At 45.3% G+C, this 22,705-nt stretch overlaps 2 protein-coding genes across 2 annotated transcripts; both read left to right on the top strand.

The window, feature by feature from the left end:
- The first annotated feature begins 2,305 nt into the window (after positions 1-2,305).
- On the top strand, positions 2,306-5,178 carry LOC101734678 (E3 ubiquitin/ISG15 ligase TRIM25-like). Its single transcript, XM_004915613.4, has one exon. The coding sequence runs from the start codon at positions 2,365-2,367 to the stop codon at positions 3,991-3,993; it is 1,629 nt and encodes a 542-aa protein (XP_004915670.2). The 5' UTR covers positions 2,306-2,364; the 3' UTR covers positions 3,994-5,178.
- Positions 5,179-17,672: 12,494 nt separating this feature from the next.
- LOC100494585 (E3 ubiquitin/ISG15 ligase TRIM25-like) lies at positions 17,673-20,062 on the top strand. Its single transcript, XM_031904258.1, has 2 exons — positions 17,673-18,807; positions 19,060-20,062. The coding sequence occupies exons 1-2, from the start codon at positions 17,817-17,819 to the stop codon at positions 19,722-19,724; spliced, it is 1,656 nt and encodes a 551-aa protein (XP_031760118.1). The 5' UTR covers positions 17,673-17,816; the 3' UTR covers positions 19,725-20,062.
- The last annotated feature ends 2,643 nt before the right edge of the window (positions 20,063-22,705 follow it).

The following is a 22,705-nucleotide window of genomic DNA, read 5'->3' as shown; positions in this document are numbered from 1 at the left end:
TATGGCATCCTGGGACAATTTATTAGGTGGCTTTCTGTTTTGTACCAAGGGGCTGTAAGCTTTCCACTAATTAATGGACGGAGTGGCATAAACTTTGAGGTTGGGGCCGGAGTGAGGCAGGGGTGCCCTTTGAACCCTCTTCTATACGTGTTTGTGATTGATCCCTTTCTGAGGAGATTGCAGATGAGTGGCTTGAAGGGACTTCCTGTGGCTCGGGGCCAGTGCCTCAGGTCAGTTGCCTATGCAGATGATGTCATTGTGATAATCTCATGCCCAGGGGCTGTGAGAAAGCTGAGTGAGGAAATCAGAAGCTACTCAGAGGCCTCTGGGTCTCTGGTCAACATGGTTATGTAGGAAGCTTTTTGGTCATTGGACAAGGAGCCTGATATTCTGCTCCAGGAATTCCCAATTGCCCCAAACCAAGTTAAAATCCTGGGGATCAAATTTGGAAGGGGAGATCTAAGCAGGCAAAACTGGGAGGAGAAAATGGATGCTGGAAATGCAAGGGTACAGCGATGGAAGCATTATAGGCTGTCCTATAGGGAAAGGGTGAAGCTCGTGAAGACTACCTGGTCCCTATCTTTTTGTTTGTTTCCTACGTGTATCCGCTGCCTGAAGCTCTCTATGCTCAGATCCACAGTCTGTTCTTCCAGTTAATCTGGGGGAACAGGCTGAATCCCATCAAAAGGGGTATCACTTACCTGAAGAGGAAAGAGTGAAGCTTGTGGAGACTTGCCTGGTCCCTATCTTCCTGTTTGTTTCCTGCCTGAAGCTCTCTATGCTCAGATCCACAGTCTGTTCTTCCAGTTAATCTGGGGGAGCAGGCTGAATACCGTCAAAAGGGGTATCACTTACCTGCAGAGGAAAGAGGTTGGATATGCTGTGTCTTTGGCTCCATTTTCTGACATATAATTTTGGGAACCTGGGTGAAAGAACCAATTCCCTGTGGGAAGGTTGTGTCAGACATTGGACCTTTGGTGGGAGACTGGGTACGAGGCGGTAGAGTGAAGGAAGTCTGGGTGTGTGGTTTTCTCCCACCACATCTTGAGTTGGGGCTGAAGTTGCTAAGGATGTGGGATGTTAGTCTGGAAGAGCTCAGGTCCACCTCTAGAAGGCAGGTTTATTGGGGTCCTTGGAACCTATTTTACCTCTCCTTTGTCTTTAAAGGATTGTACAGGTGATGTTCTCTCCCAGAGCCTTCGGTGGCTAAATAACAGTAGAATTCCCCCAAAGTATTTTGACATCAACTGGCTCTTGTGTATCACTTGTGGTTGGTGATTTGGGATCCTGAAGGGAAAAGATGTGCAAAGAAATGCTACAAATTTGTCAAAATGGAACGGTGTGAGACTGTCCCCCTTCCCTGTGTATGCGTAACCCTCTGTGCATTTATAAGTTTGAGTTTAATATTCATTGTCTTTGTTTCTTTAGAAGAATGTAAACATGTCTGGGGGAAAAATGCTACAGAGATGCACCCACCAGTCTCATTATTAATTTCATTTTGCTGATATGGGGAGGGCAATGTGTTTGGGGGATGGGGTTGGAGATGTTCCATGGGGGGCCTGTTGCAAGGACTTAAAGGCAGGGATTGTGTGTGGTGCTGGTGTTGGGTGGTTGGGAGGCATCCCATTGGATTAAGGGAGGAATTTACTGGGACAGATTTTCAGTGGATGGGTTTATGGACAAAGGAAGGACTTCGAAAACATTGGGTTTTAAAATTAACATGTTTTTTTTTATTTTGCTTTGTATGGCTTGATTCATTGTAAATAGTTACGTTTTTGCTAATAAAAAAAATTCCCTTCTTCTTATAGAGTGTAAGCTCTCTTGGGCAGGGCCCTCTTCACCTCTTGTATGAGTTATTGGTTGCTTTGTGTGTAATTCTGTATGTTCAATGTATAAACCCACTTGTACAGCGCTGCGGGATATGTTGGCGCTTTATGAATACAAGTTAATAATAACACCGTTCTCCATCTCTATTTTAGCTTGTCTGATTTTTTTGCTGTTTATTGGTTTTCTTGTACCTGATAAGTGATAAGATAACTAGAATGTTTTAAATTCTGTTTTTTTAACCAACCTCCAACACTTGTTTCAAACCATAAAGGTTTTACTTTGTGACAATGTTTCTTGCTTACAAGGGGAATGTACCCGGTGGGGTAGGGATCTCGGTGTGTAGGGACTGATGGTAAGGAACATTCCTTTGGGGCTGAGCACTTGTACTGAGATTTCTTCTGAGTGAACTACAGTCAGACACACCCTGTATTCAGGAACTGAGAGGGTTAACTCACAGGAGTCCAAAGTGCTGTTTGTCTCTGGGGAAAGAGAACTTTGTATTTCGTTTCTTGTTCAGTCCCCGTTCTGCTCTCAGCGATGGCGGCTGCTGATCTGAGAGACGAGCTGAGCTGCTCCATCTGCCTGAGCATTTATACTGATCCGGTAATGCTGCCCTGTGGCCATAACTTCTGCCGGGGCTGCGTTGGCAGTGTGATGGATGCCCAGGAGGGATTGGGGGCTTATTCCTGCCCTGATTGCAGAGCCGAGTATCAGGAGCGCCCCGCCCTGCCCAGGAACAGAACTCTGGGGAACATAGCAGCGCGGTTCTGTCCGACTGAGCCGGAGCCGGGGGAGACTGGGATTCCCTGCACCTACTGTGTCCTCTCCCCTGTACCCGCTGTTAAATCCTGTCTGCACTGTGAGGCTTCTCTGTGTGATACCCACCTGCGGGGGCACAGCCAGTCAGCAGAACATGTACTCACTGAGCCCACCGCTTCCTTTATTGGGAGAAAATGTTCTGTACATCACAAGGTTCTGGAGTATCACTGCTGTGAGGATTCTGCCTGTATCTGTGTGTCCTGCTGCCTGCCCGGGGGGCACCGGGGCCACAGGGTGGAGCTGCTGAGTGAGGCCTCTGAGAAGAAGAAAGAGAAACTGAGGAAAGTTCTGGAGAAACTGAGCCCAGAGAGAGAGGAGACTGAGAGAGGAGCCCAGAGGCTGCAGGAGCGCAGGAGAGAAGTGGCAGAAGCGGCAGCCGGTGAGACAGAGAGAGTCACTGCCCTGTTTAGGGGCATCAGGGAAGAGCTGGAAGCCCTAGAGAAGCGACTCCTGAGTGACATCTCCAGGCAGAAAGAGGAGCTCTCACTCACACTCACTGAGCTGATCCAACAGCTGGAAATAAAGAAGGACGAGCTGTCCAGGAAGATCCGGCACATTGAGGAGCTGTGCAACATGGCAGATCCACTCACTGTCCTACAGGAACAATGGGAATCCCATGGGGCTGCCTTTTGTGGGGCTGAGGGGGCAGATACTGAGGGCAGAGAGAGAGAGGGTACTGAGGGGGCAGATAATGAGGGCAGAGAGAGAGAGGGTATAAAGGTCCCAGCTGTAGGGGATCTGGATGTGGGTCGGATCTCAGAGACATTACTCACAGGCTTAGCTGGGATTGTGACTTGGGTAATGGGAAGGGTCTATGGGCAGGAGGCCACAGACCTGGTACTGGATATAAACACGACTCATAATCGTGTATCTGTATCAGGGGACAGGAAATCTGCTTCCTACTCACTAACAAACCAACATTACCCACAATCCCCAGTGAGATTTCAACTTTATTCTCAGGCTTTAAGCAGCAGGAGTTTCCCCTCAGGGCGACATTACTGGGAAGTGGAGGGCAGTGAATCAGGGGAGTGGGAGGTAGGGGCGGCCTATCCCAGTATAGAGAGGGGGGGGAGACAGTCTGGTATTGGGAATAATAACAAGTCCTGGGGTTTGTACAAATGGAAGGATAATAGCTTTAGAGTGAGACATGACAGTAAATGGACACAGTTACCCCACGCCCCTTCCTGCAGGAGAATCAGGATCTCATTGGACTATGAGGCCGGACGCCTGTCCTTTTATGAGCTGAGTGAGCCAATCAGGCACTTACACACCTTCACTGCCTCCTTCACTGAGCCCCTTCATGCTGCATTCTATATTTATGGTACCTGGGTGAGAATCATTAGTTAGGGCCCAGGGCTGGAGACACTCTTTATGCTGCCATATGATAATTTCTTGTGATGTTTTCCTTTCCCCTTTCCTTCATAAAGAGGGTAATTTATTCACAGCTCCCTATCTCTCTTTAAACAAACGCCTCCCTTCTCTAAGCAGTAGCACTGAGCAGCTCATTATAAGGGGCCTCTTAGTGATTACATATGTTTGTATCATATCCTCCATTGCTCTGCAGGACCAGGAAGTGACAGGAAGTGCTAAAGTGAAACTAGCTTCATATTCTTCTATAGTGCCAGGAATAACAGAAACCATAGATATTTTGTAATTATAACAAAAGAAATGTTGAGCACAAGCCCTATTCATTGAGCTCATTTTGAAAATGGGTGTATGCTGTCCCTTTAAAGGTGTATTCTATCCCATCTAAAGCTTTTGACTATCAACCCCCCCATGTAGGCACTGATACATAATATATGGCACCTGTGTTACATTTGGGCTAAAAGCAGCTGTTTCCTTTTGTTATGCCAGAGCAGTATTGTGCTGGCACCATAAGAGTTAACAATAACAACATTGGGTCTCAGGCCCACAAAGAGTCCCATAATTAGATATTCCATTAGGGGATTGTGGGAAAGGGATGCACCATATAGGTCTATTCAGAACCAGACCATTGGACAATTGGTAGATTGTAGAAAAGGATCCATATCCCCCCTTATATAGGGATATAAATCACATATTGGATATGAGGAGGTCATGTGATTCCTAAGGATACCAATCAGGGTCTCTACCCACCAGTTAGGAGGGATAGTTTCTGGGGGGCTGGGACATGTTTGGTATCATTCTGATTATCCACAAATGGATCACATTTCCGGGGCGCTCCTACCCCATGTGTAAGGCAATGAGGGTGAGGGGCGGGTGTCCCAGTGGGTTATAAAGAGTGGGGAGCCCTAAGCATTGGCACTCATACCTTGAGGCGCCAGTCCTGCCTGGGGGCTGGGCCCACTTACTCCAACTCCTGCCTCAGGGGGAAACATAGGAAATTCCTGACTTTGTAACGTACATAGGGTTTCTCTGTGTTTTATTCCTTTTTATTTTACTTTACTCTTTGCAATTTGATATTATGTAGGTCTCTTTGTAACATTCTTTCTGTACAGAGATTCACTGTTTGCTTTTGTAATATTAAATGTAATAAGCTTTGAGCCCATAGGCTGCATGAAAGTGTGTGACTAAATGAATTAACTCTGTGTGTGGGTGTTGGGATCTGCCCAGGGTAGAACTGGAACCGCCTGTTCATGGGATGCAGCGTCTCCAGGCTGAGCCACAGGGGGCAGTAGGGATGCAGAGGGTAACTAATCGTTGTGACCGTTTATGCTTTTGCCTTCCCTGCCTCAGTCACCTGATCCAGCTGCAAGTAATTTCCCAACTAAGGGGCTTTTTGAAGACCTGCCAAGCCCCCATAATAATTTTTTGCCCAATAAAAGAAAGAAAACATAATCCCAAGCAACTTTCCAATGTGAATGTATTGAAAACTTTTAGTGCTTTCAAAATTATGTATAAATGTAATTGCTACTGAAAGCAGCATTTGCTGAACTCCTGGTTGTTACTTTTTAAACAATGTTGCAAAGGTTAGTCTCCCCCAGCGAGTCAGGTCTGTCAGGCTGCTGCCTTGTGTTACACTGTTTCAGGGGTCAGTCTCCCCCAGCGAGTCAGGTCTGTCAGGCTGCTGCCTTGTGTTACAGTGTTTCAGGGGTCAGTCTCCCCCAGCGAGTCAGGTCTGTCAGGCTGCTGCCTTGTGTTACACTGTTTGAGGGGTCGGTCTCCCCCAGCGAGTCAGGTCTGTCAGGCTGCTGCCTTGTGTTACACTGTTTCAGGGGTCAGTCTCCCCCAGCGAGTCAGGTCTGTCAGGCTGCTGCCTTGTGTTACACTGTTTCAGGGGTCGGTCTCCCCCAGCGAGTCAGGTCTGTCAGGCTGCTGCCTTGTGTTACACTGTTTCAGGGGTCAGTCTCCCCCAGCGAGTCAGGTCTGTCAGGCTGCTGCCTTGTGTTACACTGTTTCAGGGGTCAGTCTCCCCCAGCGAGTCAGGTCTGTCAGGCTGCTGCCTTGTGTTACAGTGTTTCAGGGGTCGGTCTCCCCCAGCGAGTCAGGTCTGTCAGGCTGCTGCCTTGTGTTACAGTGTTTCAGGGGTCAGTCTCCCCCAGTGAGTCAGGTCTGTCAGGCTGCTGCCTTGTGTTACACTGTTTCAGGGGTCAGTCTCCCCCAGCGAGTCAGGTCTGTCAGGCTGCTGCCTTGTGTTACAGTGTTTCAGGGGTCGGTCTCCCCCAGCGAGTCAGGTCTGTCAGGCTGCTGCCTTGTGTTACAGTGTTTCAGGGGTCGGTCTCCCCCAGCGAGTCAGGTCTGTCAGGCTGCTGCCTTGTGTTACATTGTTTCAGGGGTCGGTCTCCCCCAGCGAGTCAGGTCTGTCAGGCTGCTGCCTTGTGTTACACTGTTTCAGGGGTCGGTCTCCCCCAGCGAGTCAGGTCTGTCAGGCTGCTGCCTTGTGTTACACTGTTTCAGGGGTCAGTCTCCCCCAGCGAGTCAGGTCTGTCAGGCTGCTGCCTTGTGTTACACTGTTTCAGGGGTCAGTCTCCCCCAGCGAGTCAGGTCTGTCAGGCTGCTGCCTTGTGTTACAGTGTTTCAGGGGTCAGTCTCCCCCAGCGAGTCAGGTCTGTCAGGCTGCTGCCTTGTGTTACACTGTTTCATATCCCAGATTTCACAGGGCAGGGAATAGAAAAAGAGAGGCAAACATTGCTCTTAATAGTAGTTATATATACAAATAAAAAAACCTTTGCAAATTTGTAATGAATGTATATTGCAAAGTTGCTTAGAATTATGTTTTCTTATATTAGGCGAAAAAAAAAATATATTTTTGGTTGACTTGTCCTTTAAGCATGCCCCTACCGGCTCTCCTTACTGGATCATTAAACTAAATGAGTTGGTGTGTGTCACATTATCCTGGGAATCCTGCCCTGCTCCTGTGAGTGTCCCTGACCTCTGCTAATATCCTGCTATAACCCATATAGACATATAGGATAAAGGAAACCCCTAACCCTGTAGGCAATTATGAATAATATCCGGTGCTGGTTTCCCTTTGGGCTAAACATTAACCCTATCTGTAACAATGGCCCCTTTATTGGAGCTCCCTATAGATCCTCTCAGGTCCCTGTCTGGGTTTCACATGAGGGGTGGGCGTGTCCTAACGGTCCCTGCCAGAAGCACAGTAGGAGGGGGAGAGCCAATCACAGCCCTGCAGTCACACAAGCACAGACAGGCTTCAGTTCCCTATCAGGTCAGCCTAGCTGCTGATTGGTTCCTATCCTACAGTGCCGCCGCCCCCCCTGCACAGCCTGGGAAAGGAGGCAGCAGGAAGTGGAACAGATGGGCGGGGCTAGTGGGGTTTGGGGGAATTTCTCAATAAATCAGTCAGAAACACAACTTTAATTCCCTGGTACATTCATAATGTTTATAGGATATAGTGATGAGCAAATCTGTCCCATATTGCTTCGCCATAAAGTTCACGAAACAGCAGAAAATTACCAAAACGAATTTGTTGTGCAGTTGATTTGATGCGACCGTGTGTGGTGAATTTACTCTGAAGTTTTGCAAAACAATTCGCCAATGACGAAATGCGGAAATTCGTTGCAAATCCATGCCTGGCGAAAAAATTCGCTCATCGCTATATGTCTCCTTTAATGCCTGCCGAGATACATTCTGAGGGAGGGAGGGGGGACACAGATGCACCTCCAATACATTTGTGTCTATAACTCTGTCCCCACTGGCAAAACTTTCCTACTAAATATCTAGTATAAATAAATTTGAAGCAACTGGACTTGTTTAGTAATCATTGAAGACGTTTCACTACTCATCCGAGCAGCTTCAACTGAAGAAGCTGCTCGGATGATTAGTGAAACGTCTTCAATGATTACTAAACAAGTCCAGTTGCTTCAAATTTATTTATACTAGATATACCATGACCTGGATGAATGAAAATCTTCATAGACATATTTCCTACTAAATCAATAATTCATGGAGACGGCATTAAAGGAGACATATTGGATAAATGGGGAGCAACGCTAATTTTGTAGGCAATTATGAATAATATCCGGTGCTGGTTTCACTTTGTGCTAAAAATAAATTCTCTCTGTAAAAATGGCCCCTTTATTGGAGCTCCCTATAGATCCTCTCACTTCTCCCTCCAGTGTGAAATGGAGAGTGGGCGTGTCCTAACGGTCCCTGCCAGATACACAGTAGGAGGGGGAGAGCCAATCACAGCCCTGCAGTCACACAAGCACAGACAGGCTTCAGTTCCCTATCAGGTCAGCCTAGCTGCTGATTGGTTCCTATCCTACAGTGCAGGGTACGGAGGGCCGCCGGCTCCCCAGCTCATCCAGAGAATTCAGCCAGCAGGAAGTGGCACAGATGGGCGGGGCTAGTGGGGGTTTTGTGGAATTTCTCAAAAAATCAGTCAGAAACACAACTTTTTAAGCACAATCCTTCTATATCTAGAGGAGTATAATTCCCTGGTACATTCATCATTTTTATAGGATATGTCTCCTTTAAAGGGCCCCTCCGGAGTTTTGATAACACAGGTAGGCAAGTGCCATAAATGGATTATTGCCATGTTACAGGCTGATTCCATCAGCCAACCTGGTTGGGGGTATTAATATAATAGTGCTACATTAGATAGATGTGATATATTAAAGTTATGTGTCTTCATATTGGGGCCTTTTCCCTTGATGGGGAGGGCGTGTGATTGGAATGGTTGTGAGATCATATTATCCTCCAAACAGTTCCCAATGGGAACCACAACAGCAGGTACAGTTGTGTACCACTAGAGGGAGCTGCATGCCTAAATGTTAGCTCAGCTACAATGTGTTATCTAGCTTAACTTCTTCTTGTTCTCTATGGTATACTTCCTACTTGCAAATGTCTGTATATAGTTTGCCATGTTGGAGCTCTAATAAATAAGTTGTTTAAGCATTACCATTGAGTCCTGCACAGCTCCACTGTGAACCCAACACTTTTGTGGTGACGAGGATTAGAACTCTGCTGTCTGGACAGATCCACTGCAGACATGGCCGCCCTGGGACACATGGAGGAATTTGATGTAAGTGACCCTGCTTCTTGGGACTCATATGCAGAGAGACTTTCCTACTTCCTAGAAGCAAACACTATAGATACCCCTGAGCAAAAGAGGGCAGTGCTACTGACTGTCTGTGGGGCTAAAACATTTGCAGTCATCCGCTCACTCACTGCCCCGGCCTCTCCAAAAACAAAGACTTATGAGGAGTTACTAGCAATGTTAAAGGCACATTTTTCTCCAACACCATCTGTCATTATACAGAGATTTCACTTTCACAAAAGAAACCAAAGAGCAGATGAAACAATTTCTACCTATATTGCAGAATTATGGCACATAGCAGAGCATTGCCAGTTTGGAGAGTTCCTAAATGATATGCTGAGAGATTGATTAGTCTGTGGGATTCAGAATGAGGCCTTGCAGCGCCGGCTTCTCGCTGAGCCTAACCTGACGCTGGCAGCTGCGCAGGAGGAGGCCTTGGCTGCACAAACTGCACTTTTACACACTAAGGCAATTCATCATACAGCAACCAGTGTGCACACCATATCCTCCAAGCAGGGAGATGACATTCATTTTCAAACAACAAACCAAAAGCCTATCTTGCAACAAATGCATCACCATTTACACCATGTATTGGATGTGGTGGTCAGCATAGACACTCTGTATGCCCTTTTAAGAATGCTGTCTGTCATTACTGCAAAAAGAAAGGCCATGTAATACGTGTTTGCAAAGCAAGGGTTAATCAGGAAAAACAAAGTGATTATGCAAAGTTTTCACATAAAAAATGACCAACAAATAAAGGGGCAGCCACTGGAACAGAGGTCAACCAGCTGTATCATATCCAACATGTCAACAGTAAGGGCCCCATAAACTCTGAAATTACTGCAAATGTTTTTATACATGGCCATCGGTGTGAAATGGAGACTCAGGAGCCGCATTTACCATAATAAGCTCTGAATTATTTGATAAACTGTTCCCTCACAATCCTCCCACATTATCAAAGCCAGGGTGCACACTCCATGACTATAATGGACAGTCTGTTGAGCTTCTTGGAAGTTGTGATGTGAGTGTTCAGTACAACACATTCATTGGAATGTTACCCCTGATTGTTGCTAAAGGTACTCAAAAAAGCCTTTTGGGAAGGAACTGGTTCTCTCCATTAAAAATCAGCATCCGAGGCATCCATGTTGTCACTGGGGGATCAGTAATGATGGTCGTTGAGGAATTTCCACAAGTTTTTGCTTATGAACTAGGCATGAACTAGGGCCCACCTGTGTCACTTAGAATAGACCCTACAATCTCACCCATACACATGAAAGCCAGATCTGTGCCATATGCTTTACGTCCAAAAATTGAAGCTGAACTTGAACGTCTCACAGCACAAGGGGTCTTTGAGCCAGTGACACACACACAATGGGCAACCCCGATTGTGCCAGTTCTTAAGCCTAATGGTGATGTGAGACTCTGTGCAGACTATAAATGCACATTAAATAAAGCTCTTAATCAGCATCCATATCCTGTGCCTGCTGTCCACACTAACTGGTGGCAAGGTTTTTGCAAAACTTGATCTTGCCCAGGCAAACCAACAGTTGTTGGTGGATGAAGCTTCTGCAGATACCCAGACTATTATTACCCATCGGGGTGCATTCAGGGTAAAGCGCCTCCAGTTTGGGATTTCAACTGCACCAGGAATATTCCAGCACTTTATGGAAACCTTGCTATCCAGCATTCCTGGTGTTGTACCATATTTTGATGATGTTAATGTAATGTTCTACTAATGGGGCCATCTGAAAGTATACTGATGATTGACCTCCTTAGAGAAGTACTATCTCATTTTGATTCATCAGGCATTCGTTTAAAAAAAGAAAAGTGTGAGATTGGAGCCACCAGCGTAAACTTCTTGGGGTACCGTATAGATGCTTCAGGCATTCGTCCTACAGAAAGTAAAGTGAAAGCTATCCATGATGCACCTGAACCAAAATCTAAACAAGAACTTCAAGCATTCCTTGGGTTGCTCAATTTCTATCACAGCTTCCTTGCTCAAAAGGCAACAGTGGCAGAGCCTCTTCATCGCTTGCTTGACAAAGGGGTCCCATGGAATTGGACTCCTAAACATTCAGAGGCCTTCTGCAAAGTTAAACAGTTGCTGACATCTGATTCTCTTCTTGTCCATTATGATGAAGATCGGCCATTAATACTACAGATGCATCTCCTTATGGTGTTGGCGCTGTTCTTAGCCACATTCTCCCAAATGGTAAAGAGGCACCAGTTGCTTATTACTCTAGGAAAATTACATCAGCAGAGAGGAACTATGCACAAATTGATAAGGAAGCATTAGCTATCATAGCTGGTGTAAAGAAGTTTCATAATTACCTCTATGGACATACATTTGAAATCCACACTGATCATAAACCATTACTGGGTTTGCTCTCAAAAGATAGTCCTACTCCTAATGTTATGTCACCTCGAATGCTCAGATGGAGTATCATGCTAAGTGCTTATGATTACACTCTTCTTTATAAACCTGGAAAATCAATCTTAAATGCTGATGCTTTGAGTCGCTTGCCTTTACAGATCCCAGACTGCTCACTACCCCCTTTACTTGAAGTACTTATGCTGGAATCCCTCCCTGATTCTCCACTGGAAGCTACTGAGATTGCTCATATGACTGCAAAGGATCCAATCCTTTCTCGTGTTCTCAACTGGGTGTGGAGGGGATGGACAAATGAAAAGTTGTCTGAAGAGTTCAGACCATATTCAAACTGTCAACATGAACTATCTGCACATAAAGGGTGTTTATTATGGGGAAGCCGAGTAGTCATTCCTCAAAGAGGACGCAAAATTGTCCTAGATATGCTACGTGCAGCCCTCCCAGGAATCGTGCGCATGAAAGCTCTCGCAAGGAGTTATGTCTGGTGGCCCAGAATTGACACAGACATACAAGAGGCCGTACATCTGTGTGTCACTTGCCAGAACTCTCATCACAGCCTCCCTGCCGCTCCAGTGTTTCCTTGGGAGATTACAAAAAAGCCTTGGTCTAGACTTCATATTGATTTTGCTGGACCGTTCCAGGGGAAGAACTTTCTTGTAGTGGTAGACTCTTTCTCAAAATGGTTAGAGGTCATCCCAGTGTCATCTCAGACATCAGCTGTGACAATTTTAACTCTACGCCAGCTGTTTGCAACACACGGAATTCCAGATGTTATTGTATCAGACAATGGGGCTGCTTTTACTTCTGAGGAGTTTAAGACCTTTACCAATTACAACTTAATAAGGGCAGTAACCATTGCTCCACGTCGACCTCAAAGAAATGGACAAGCTGAAAGAATGGTTCAAACTGCAAAGGATGCACTCAGAAGGATTACTAATGGGGACTGGTCAACAAGACTTGCACGATTCCTTATAGCTCAGCATGTTACCCCATGTCCTACCACAGGTGTCAGCCCTGCTGAGCTTCTGATGGGGCGGTGACTTAAAACATGTCTTGATCGTCTTAATCCAGATCTAACTGATGATGTAGAAAGGAAACAGCAACAGAGCCTGGATTCAGCCCTATCCTCTAAGACTCTACGTACATTTGCTTCTAATGATCCAGTGTACGCCAGGAATTATGGGGCTGGTCCAAAGTGGGTCCCTGCAGTAATAACTGAAGTTACTGGACCTGTGTCATACAAGGTGTCTCTTGTGGTCAGACTTCTGGTTATGTATGGCCACAACGCAACAGGGTGCCTCCAAAGTGCATGGACGATTACGTTAGCTAGGGGGGAGGAGTGTTGTGTACCACTAGAGGGAGCTGCATGCCTAAATGGTAGCTCAGCTACAATGTGTTATCTAGCTTAACTTCTTCTTGTTCTCTATGGTATACTTCCTACTTGCAAATGTCTGTATATAGTTTGCCATGTTGGAGCTCTAATAAATAAGTTGTTTAAGCATTACCATTGAGTCCTGCACAGCTCCACTGTGAACCCAACAGGTACAATAAAAAAAGTGATATCATGGCTCATTGTGAGGTGGGGCCCTAACCTGTTGTACCTGCAGGAGTGAGGGTGCTTCCCCCAAGATGGCTGCCGGTTACTGTCTGGCACAGTAAGGTCATCAGTGTGCTGCCTCCATTCAGGGCAGGAAGGAAGAGACTCCTCCCAGGACAGAAGGGAACAGGAAGAGGAAGTGCTAACTGGAGGAAGTGGGCTCTGTGCTGTAAGAGAGTTGTGGGCTAAAAATGGAGCAAATTTCAGGTTGTATTAACCCTCTCTATTCCACACAGGACTTTACAACTTTGGAGTTTACATACTAAGGAAGCTGCATATCTGTGCTGAGTCCCGCTGTTATAATACACAGACTGTTCAACTAAATCTGCTGAGGAATAGTGATGAGCGAATCTGTCCCGTTTTGCTTCTCCGAAAAATTTGCGAATCTTTCAAAAGACTATTTATTTTGACGCCACAACTATTCTTTTGACGCGCGACTATTTATTTTGACGCTGCGACTATTCTTTTGACATGCGACTATTTATTTTGATGCTGCGACTATTCCTTTGACATGCGACTATTTATTTTGACGCCACAACTATTCTTTTGACGCGCGACTATTTATTTTGACACTGCGACTATTCTTTTGACATGCGACTATTTATTTTGATGCTGCTACTATTCTTTTGACATGCGACTATTTATTTTGATGCCACGACTATTCTTTTGACATGCGACTATTTATTTTGATGCCACGACTATTCTTTTGACATGCGACTATTTATTTTGATGCTGCGACTATTCTTTTGACATGCGACTATTTATTTTGATGCCACGACTATTCTTTTGACGCGCGACTATTTATTTTGACGCTGCGACTATTCTTTTGACCCACGAATATTTATTTTGACGCTGCGACTATTCTTTTGATGCGCGACTATTTATTTTGACGCTGCGACTATTCTTTTGACCCACGAATATTTATTTTGACGCTGCGACTATTTATTTTGACGCCACGACTATTCTTTTGATGTCGCGACTATTCTTTTGACGCGTTACTATTTCTTTTGACGTGCGACAATTCTTTTGACGCCGTGACTATTCTTTTGACATGCGACTATTTATTTTGCCGCCATGACTATTCATTTGATGCACAACTATTTATTTTGAAGCCCGCGACTATTTATTTTGACACTGCGACTATTCTTTTGACGCCGCGACTATTCTTTTGACACACGACTATTTATTTTGACGCCACGACTATTCTTTTGACACCGCGACTATTCTTTTGACACGTTACTATTTCTTTTGACGCCACGACTATTCTTTTGACGCGTTACTATTTATTTTGACGCCACGAATATTCTTTTGATGCACAACTATTAATTTTGACGCCCACGACTATTTCTTTTGACGCCGTGACTATTTCTTTTGATGCCCCGACTATTTATTTTGACGCCACGACTATTCTTTTGACGCCACGACTATTTATTTTGACGCCACGACTATTCTTTTGACGAGTTACTATTTCTTTTGATGCGCGACTACCCTTTTGACGCCACGAAAATTCTTTTGATGCCGTGACTATTCTTTTGACGCGTTACTATCTCTTTTGACACCGCGACTATTCTTTTGACGCCACGACTATTCTTTTGATGACGCGACTATTCTTTTGACACGCGACTATTTATTTTGACGCTGCGACTATTATTTTGACCTGCGAATATTTATTTTGACGCTGTGACTATTTATTTTGACGCCACGACTATTCGTTTGATGCACAACTATTAATTTTGACGCCCACGACTATTTATTTTCACGCCCACGACTATTTATTTTGACGCCGCGACTATTCTTTTGACACACGACTATTTATTTTGACGCTGCGACTATTCTTTTGACGTGCTACTATTTATTTTGACGCCGCGACTATTTATTTTATTTTGGACACACAGTGAATTTTTTTATCCGTTTCGGGAAACAATCCACCCATGGCGAAATGCGGAAATTTGCAGCGAATCCATGCCTGGCGAAACATTTCGCCCATCACTACTGAGGAATAAGTAGGGTACGGTTATATCTAAATAAGGATAATTGTGCCCATACTGAGCAGGGCGGCAGCATTGAAAGAACCTTCCCTTCTCCCACAATGAGCAGCGGCTCAGGCTACTGGTACCTAACAGGGCCCCATCCCTTACACTACTGGGAACAGATATTACCCCCAGTTTTCATGGACGGTGTCTCTAGGCAGAATCACTTTTTAATAATGGAAAAAATGTGGTCTGGGGGATGTTCAAAGTTTTAGAAATTTTTTAACCCCACCCTGACTGGTGCTTCTCGCTTATCCCTGGCTTGGTTTGATAGCTCCTTGATCTTCATAAAACAAAGGGGGCCATTCAAGCTGTAATGCATTTCATTCTGAGGGCAGGTAGGTAGGTGCCCCTGAGCTTCCCTAGGGATTTCACAGTAAAGATTGTTCAGTTTCTTTAATTGAAAAAATGTATTCCCTCTTCAACATTATGGATTATTTTGTGTAAATCCCAATTAAAGGAGAAGGAAAAGTAAAGACTAAGTAAGCTTTATCAGAAAGGTATATGTAAATACAGCCATAAACACAGAATTTCTTTCTTCTTTTTTTGTTCATGTTCTTCTGTGTCAGACTTCCTGTTCAAAGAAAAATCCTTCAGGGCATGGGCATTAGTCTGCTCAGTTTGCTCCACTTTCCTCTCTCCCCCTCCCTTCTACTGCTCCCCCTCCCGCAGGGAGGATCATTAGAATGATGTCCTTATCCTGAAGAGCTTACAGTCTATGAGGAATGGGACACAGAGAGATGCAGAATGGGGCTGAGGAACCCTAATGAAATGCTTCCTTTAGAAAGAGTATCCAGAGGCATGGGACAATATTATTAGGGCAATAAAGTAAAATAGTAATAAATGTTGGCCAGTTGGGTGCAGGAGTACAAAGATGAACTCATCAAATCCAATTAAAATGGGAATTACCTTTAATGGGAAGCTGCTTAAAGGAATGGGCAATATCTTGAGCAGTTACAGGAGTGGGAGGAGGAGCTGTTGTGGGGCATAGTAGGGTGCAAAATGTGGCAAACAAGCTTTTCTGGAGGGCTAGGGCAGGCACCCACTCCTCCCCGAATTATAAACGTATATAAGCAATTGCCCCTTACACAGCTGCCTAGTGTCCCAGTATGATCCAGATAAGGGCTGTGCATGGCGTACGCTGTTTCTCCAGAGTCAGCAAAAGAGAAATGATGGTAAGTATGGTAACATTCCCACCCTTCCTGGGCTCCTCCAAACGGCACACACCATGGGATTTACACAGCTCACTCAGGGAGAAAATGCAGAAATATGCAGAAAAAGTAACAGCAATTAGAAGAGACAAGAAAATGCAGAATCCTGAATACTTCATACTTCCAACTCTAAAACTGAATGCAGGTCTCAAGCTGCTCTACACGTTGGGTCCGGCAGGAAGATACACCCAACATAAACTCATTACATGTTGCTCTGGCCACTCCATGGTTGGAGAAAGCCTGTTGAGAAGAGTAAGGCTTCTGGTACTAGGGTTGCCACCTCTGCCTGCATTCTTAGCCTGGCAGGGGGCGGGGGTGATGTCACAGGTGGGAGGGAGGAGGCATGGCCGTGACATCACAGGGGCAGGGAGGAGGCATGTCTGTGACATCACAGGGGTGGGACTATGATGTAGCGATCCCCAAATGGCCAATCGCCGCATCAGTGTTACTGAGTTCTGCCGAGTTTTCCTAATTTGGTAAATCAGGCAGGAAGTTTTGCCCAGGCAGCCCTTCAAAAAACACATTATTTAGGGAGATCATGTAGGTCCAAAATAAACAGCATGGGGGCCTGCTTTTTGGAACTCAACTTGGAGGTTAAGGGTCAGACATGTTCCTATGAAAATCCATAGAAACATGTCGGTATTACTAAAGAGTTGCAGCACACAAATCTGTATAGGGCAAGATCCCCCAAAGCCACTCCCAGCCCTTAAAGGAGACATATCCTATAAAAATTATGAATGTACCAATGAATTATACTCCTCTAGATATAGAAGGATTGTGCTTAAAAAGTTGTGTATCAGACTGATTTATTGAGAAATTCGCACAAAACCCCACTAGCCCCGCCCATCTGTGCCACTTCCTGCTGGCTGAATTCTCTGGATGAGCTGGGGAGCCGGCGGCCCTCCGTACCCTGCACTGTAGGATAGGAACCAATCAGCAGCTAGGCTGACCTGATAGGGAACTGTAGCCTGTCTGTGCTTGTGTGAGTGCAGGGCTGTGATTGGCTCTCCCCCTCCTACTGTGCTTCTGGCAGGGACCGTTAGGACACGCCCACTCTTCATTTCACACTCGGACAGAGAAGTGAGAGGATCTATAGGGAGCTCCAATAAAGGGGCCATTGTTACAGATAGGGTTAATGTTTAGCCCAAAGGGAAACCAGCACCGGATATTATTCATAATTGCCTACAAAATTAGCGTTGCCCCCCATTTATCCAATATGTCTCCTTTAAGTACCTGCTCCTCATGAAGGGGACAGAGAGCAGAGGAAGCCATGTTGTTTCCCTGTGTCAGGCTGGTCTGGGAGCGGAGAAATCCATAGGCCAATTACAAATGAAAGCAGTATTGCAGCCAATGGAAGCATCATGCAGCCTCAAGCCCATTGTGATTGATACAAATACAGAGGATCATTTTGAGCTGAGCCAGATACACACTGTGCCACAACTGAGAGGGTTAACTCACAGGAATGCAAAGTGCTGTTTGTCTCTGGGGAAAGAGAACTTTCTGTTTCATTTCTTGTTCAGTCCCCGTTCTGCTCTCAGCGATGGCGGCTGCTGATCTGAGAGACGAGCTGAGCTGCTCCATCTGCCTGAGCATTTATACTGATCCGGTAATGCTGCCCTGTGGCCATAACTTCTGCCGGGGCTGCGTTGGCAGTGTGATGGATGCCCAGGAGGGATTGGGGGCTTATTCCTGCCCTGAATGCAGAGCCGAGTATCAGGAGCGCCCCGCCCTGCCCAGGAACAGAACTCTGGGGAACATAGCAGCGCGGTTCTGTCCGACTGAGCCGGAGCCGGGGGAGACTGGGATTCCCTGCACCTACTGTGTCCTCTCCCCTGTACCCGCTGTTAAATCCTGTCTGCACTGTGAGGCTTCTCTGTGTGATACCCACCTGCGGGGGCACAGCCAGTCAGCAGAACATGTACTCACTGAGCCCACCGCTTCCTTTATGGGGAGAAAATGTTCTGTACATCACAAGGTTCTGGAGTATTACTGCTGTGAGGATTCTGCCTGTATCTGTGTGTCCTGCTGCCTGGCCGGGGGGCACCGGGGCCACAGGGTGGAGCTGCTGAGTGAGGCCTCTGAGAAGAAGAAAGAGAAACTGAGGAAAGTTCTGGAGAAACTGAGCCCAGAGAGAGAGGAGACTGAGAGAGGAGCCCAGAGGCTGCAGGAGCGCAGGAGAGAAGTGGCAGAAGCGGCAGCCGGTGAGACAGAGAGAGTCACTGCCCTGTTTAGGGGCATCAGGGAAGAGCTGGAAGCCCTAGAGAAGCGACTCCTGAGTGACATCTCCAGGCAGAAAGAGGAGATCTCACTCCCACTCACTGAGCTGATCCAACAGCTGGAAATAAAGAAGGATGAGCTGTCCAGGAAGATCCGGCACATTGAGGAGCTGTGCAACATGGCAGATCCACTCACTGTCCTACAGGAACAATGGGAATCCCATGGGGCTGCCTTTTGTGGGGCTGAGGGGGCAGATACTGAGGGCAGAGAGAGAGAGGGTACTGAGGGGGCAGATACTGAGGGCAGAGAGAGAGAGGATACTGAGGGGGCAGATACTGAGGGCAGAGAGAGAGAGGGTACTGAGGGGGCAGATACTGAGGGCAGAGAGAGAGAGGGTACTGAGGGGGCAGATACTGAGGGCAGAGAGAGAGAGGATACTGAGGGGGCAGATACTGAGGGCAGAGAGAGAGAGGATACTGAGGGGGCAGATACTGAGGGCAGAGAGAGAGAGGGTATAAAGGTCCCGGCTGTAGGGGATCTGGATGTGGGTCAGATCTCAGAGACATTACTCACAGGCTTAGCTGGGATTGTGACTGGGGTAAAGGGAAGGATCTATGGGCAGGAGGCTACAGACCTGGTACTGGATATAAACACGGCTCATAATCGTGTATCTGTATCAGGGGACAGGAAATCTGCTTCCTACTCACTAACAGAACTACATTACCCACAATCCCCAGAGAGATTTAGGGATTATGCTCAGGCTTTAAGCAGCAGGAGTTTCCCCTCAGGGCGACATTACTGGGAAGTGGAGGGCAGTGAATCAGGGTACTGGGAGGTAGGGGCGGCCTATCCCAGTATAGAGAGGGGAGGGTGGCAGTCTGGTATTGGGAATAATAACAAGTCCTGGTGTTTGCGCAGAGGGAATAATAACAGATATGAAGTTGGACATGACAGTAAATGCACAGACTTACCCCACGTCCCTTCCTGCAGGAGAATCAGGATCTGGTTGGACTATGAGGCCGGACGCCTGTCCTTTTATGAGCTGAGTGAGCCAATCAGGCGCTTACACACCTTCACTGCCTCCTTCACTGAGCCCCTTCATGCTGCATTCTATCTTTTTGGTAATGGTTCCTGGGTTAGAATCCTTAAATAAGTCCCTGCCCAGGGCTGGGGTCAATCTATGTCTCCACTGATCAGACTGGGCACATACACATATTGTGACATACTGAAGTACTATCCCCTACTAACCTTCCCGATAAGGGGAGCAGGATGCCCAAGTTAATTAGCCTCATGTTCTCTCCCCTTTGAGATGAGCTATAACAGATATGGGCTACCTATTGTTAGACTTGTACTACAGGTAGGATGTATCCGGCCCTAATACTGCATTACTGCTAAAGGTGAACAGTCTCAAACCTCTAACAGTGGACAAAGAAACCCTTCTCACCACCCAGCTTCCCTTTATAGACTTCAGGCCTGCTCTTTTTCTAAAAAGATTTAAAGTTATTCTATATAAAAGAAACTACTGAGGTATTATACTGCCAATAGATTAGCCACAATAGTGCAAGCTAGAAAGCTATATTATATATATATATATATATATTTTTTTTTTTATGCTTTACTATACATGAGTAAACATCCCTAAAAACTCTGTTTGTTTACGATAGCAGCTGCCATTTTATCTTGGTCTGAAATGACTTACCTGCGGGCATGCTGATGTCTGGTAGCTCCGGGCTCAGATTATAGCAGGTAGGGGAGGGGGGAGGAGGGAAAGGGAGGGGGAGATGGAGAGAGGAGCAATCTGAACAGGCTTAAGCCCAAGCCCTGGAGGTTTGATCTGAGAGAAATCTGATGCAGAGGTCCATGTGTACACAACAGAAGTAAAGAAATGTAGTGGTTCTTGTAACAGAGGACTCAGAGCAGCATTACTGTGAGTGTTAATGGCTGTATTTACATAGACCTTTCTGATAAAGCTTACTTAGTTTTACTTTTCCTTTAAAGCATTGCTAAATTTGAGGTGAATTTAGGCATTTACCCAAGGAACCAGTTAACCCCTCATATTATTACTATTTGTATTGTTTATTAAAGCTCCTCTTAACTCACAACAAGGGAAAACCAAGGGAAACCCCAAGCTGCTAAAGGGACAGGATTACTGAACCCTGTGTTATGTAGCAGATTGCCATAGGATTCTGTGTATCTGCTGGCTGGCAACTGAGCAAACTCTCACACCTGCATTAATACATGTTATTATATGGGCAGCAGATCACTGGGGCTTCTTGCTGAAATCAGAGACCCATCTAGGGAAGGTTATGGGAGCCAAGGCGTCTAAAGAATATGTCTTCCCTACATTCCCCCCCGGATAAGTATTTTCTAATTTTCATCTCTGGGTGCAGTAATTGCCCCATGACTGAGTATTTAGCAGCTCACACCCAATGCTACAAAAAGCAGTTGGTTACAGCCCAGCATTTCCTTCTTTATTTCCAGGGCCCCTGATTGGGCATTAGCGCTGACATCCCATAGCCGGAATTGGTTGATTCAATAGGAATGTCAAGCAAGACAGAGGCACATGGAGACCTCTAAATATTGTTTTTAATCCATATAATAAAGTGTTTACATTACTTTATTGTGATTAATAATAAAATCTGAAGATATTTTCCAGTGATTCTCTTTGTGTTCTTTCTGTATTACTAGTTCTATAACTCATAAGGTCCCCTGTGGAATTCTCCCATTAGCCCTTCCAGACTCCTCCCTACTAGTGATGAGTGAATCTGTCCTGTTTTGCTTCACCATAAAATTGGTGAAACGGCAAGAAAAGTTGCGAAACGGCAAAAAATTGGTGACACGCATTTGTTGTGCATTTTTTTGTTGCCCGCGTCTATTTTTTTGTCGCTGCACTTTTTCCGATTGCCCAATTTGACACGCAACACGCGAATTTTCACGGAAGTTTCGTGAAACGATTAGCCAATGGCGAAATGCGGAATTTTCCTGAGAATCCATACCTGCCAAAAAATTTTGCTCATCACTACTCCCTACTATTGGGCAGAGGGCACTTTGGGCCCCACATACTGTCCCCTTATGGGACGGCCCAGACACTGGCCTGTTGTTTGTGAGGAACCAACAATGAATGTGGGGGAATGTTCCTGAGCGATTCTATTCCATTCAGTAATGGGGAATCTATTTTAGGAATGCACCGAATCCAGGATTCCGCCTTTTTCAGCAGGATTTGGTGAATCCAAGTGCCCGGCTCAACTGAATCCTTAAAATAGTCCAGATTAGTGATGGGCAAAATGTTTCGGCAGGCATGGATTCGTGGCGAATTTCCGCGTTTCGGCATTGGCGGATTGTTTCGCGAAACGGATGATAGCCGCGGGTGACAAAACAATAGCCGGGCGACAAAATAATAGCCACGGGCGACAATTTTTTTTGTCTGTCGGGCTAATTCTGCGTATATTTAATAAAATTAGATAAATTTCTAATTTTAATATGAGATAAAAAAATTTAAGTCTCCTTATTAGTAAAACAGGAGGAGTCTTAAATAATATATGCCCAACTCTGAATTCGATATCGAGCGTTCCCAATCAATTGGTACAAAGGTGAGAAATCATGACAATTATTTAATAAAATAATTAATTTATTTAAATATGAATATTACAAAAATGAAATTATTACTTAACACTCCCTGATATCTATCTAATAATGAATCAAAAGGAACAATAGACATTATTCAATAAATCGCAAGCATCCACAAAATAATATATATACGTTCACTTTCAATACTTAATAACAAGGTATTAAATATATTAGAATAAAAGGAAGGGTAAATGATTGATTTTGAGGTCTTTAAATTTTCTTATTTCCCCATTAGATTGTTAACTTGCATATCATATATCTATACTAATGAAAAATAAAATGGACCCAAATTAAACAGATTATTCCCAGTTTGCAACTCTGGGAAAGTCAATGTTTAGGGTAAGACTATAATACACATAGGAATAATAAATATCCAAGCAACTTAATCGAGAAAAAGTATAACAAAAATTTATATTTACCAGAGTAGAGTTTTCTTATAGTTGAGAGTAGTTTCTCCTTCCTCTTCCAGTTTTTTAGATCCCCTTAGATTCTCCTTTTTCAGTTTCT

Source organism: Xenopus tropicalis, chromosome 6 (assembly GCF_000004195.4).
Source record: "Xenopus tropicalis strain Nigerian chromosome 6, UCB_Xtro_10.0, whole genome shotgun sequence".
In the NCBI taxonomy this organism is placed as follows: Eukaryota; Metazoa; Chordata; class Amphibia; order Anura; family Pipidae; genus Xenopus; species Xenopus tropicalis.
This window is presented reverse-complemented; position numbering and strand designations above follow the sequence as displayed.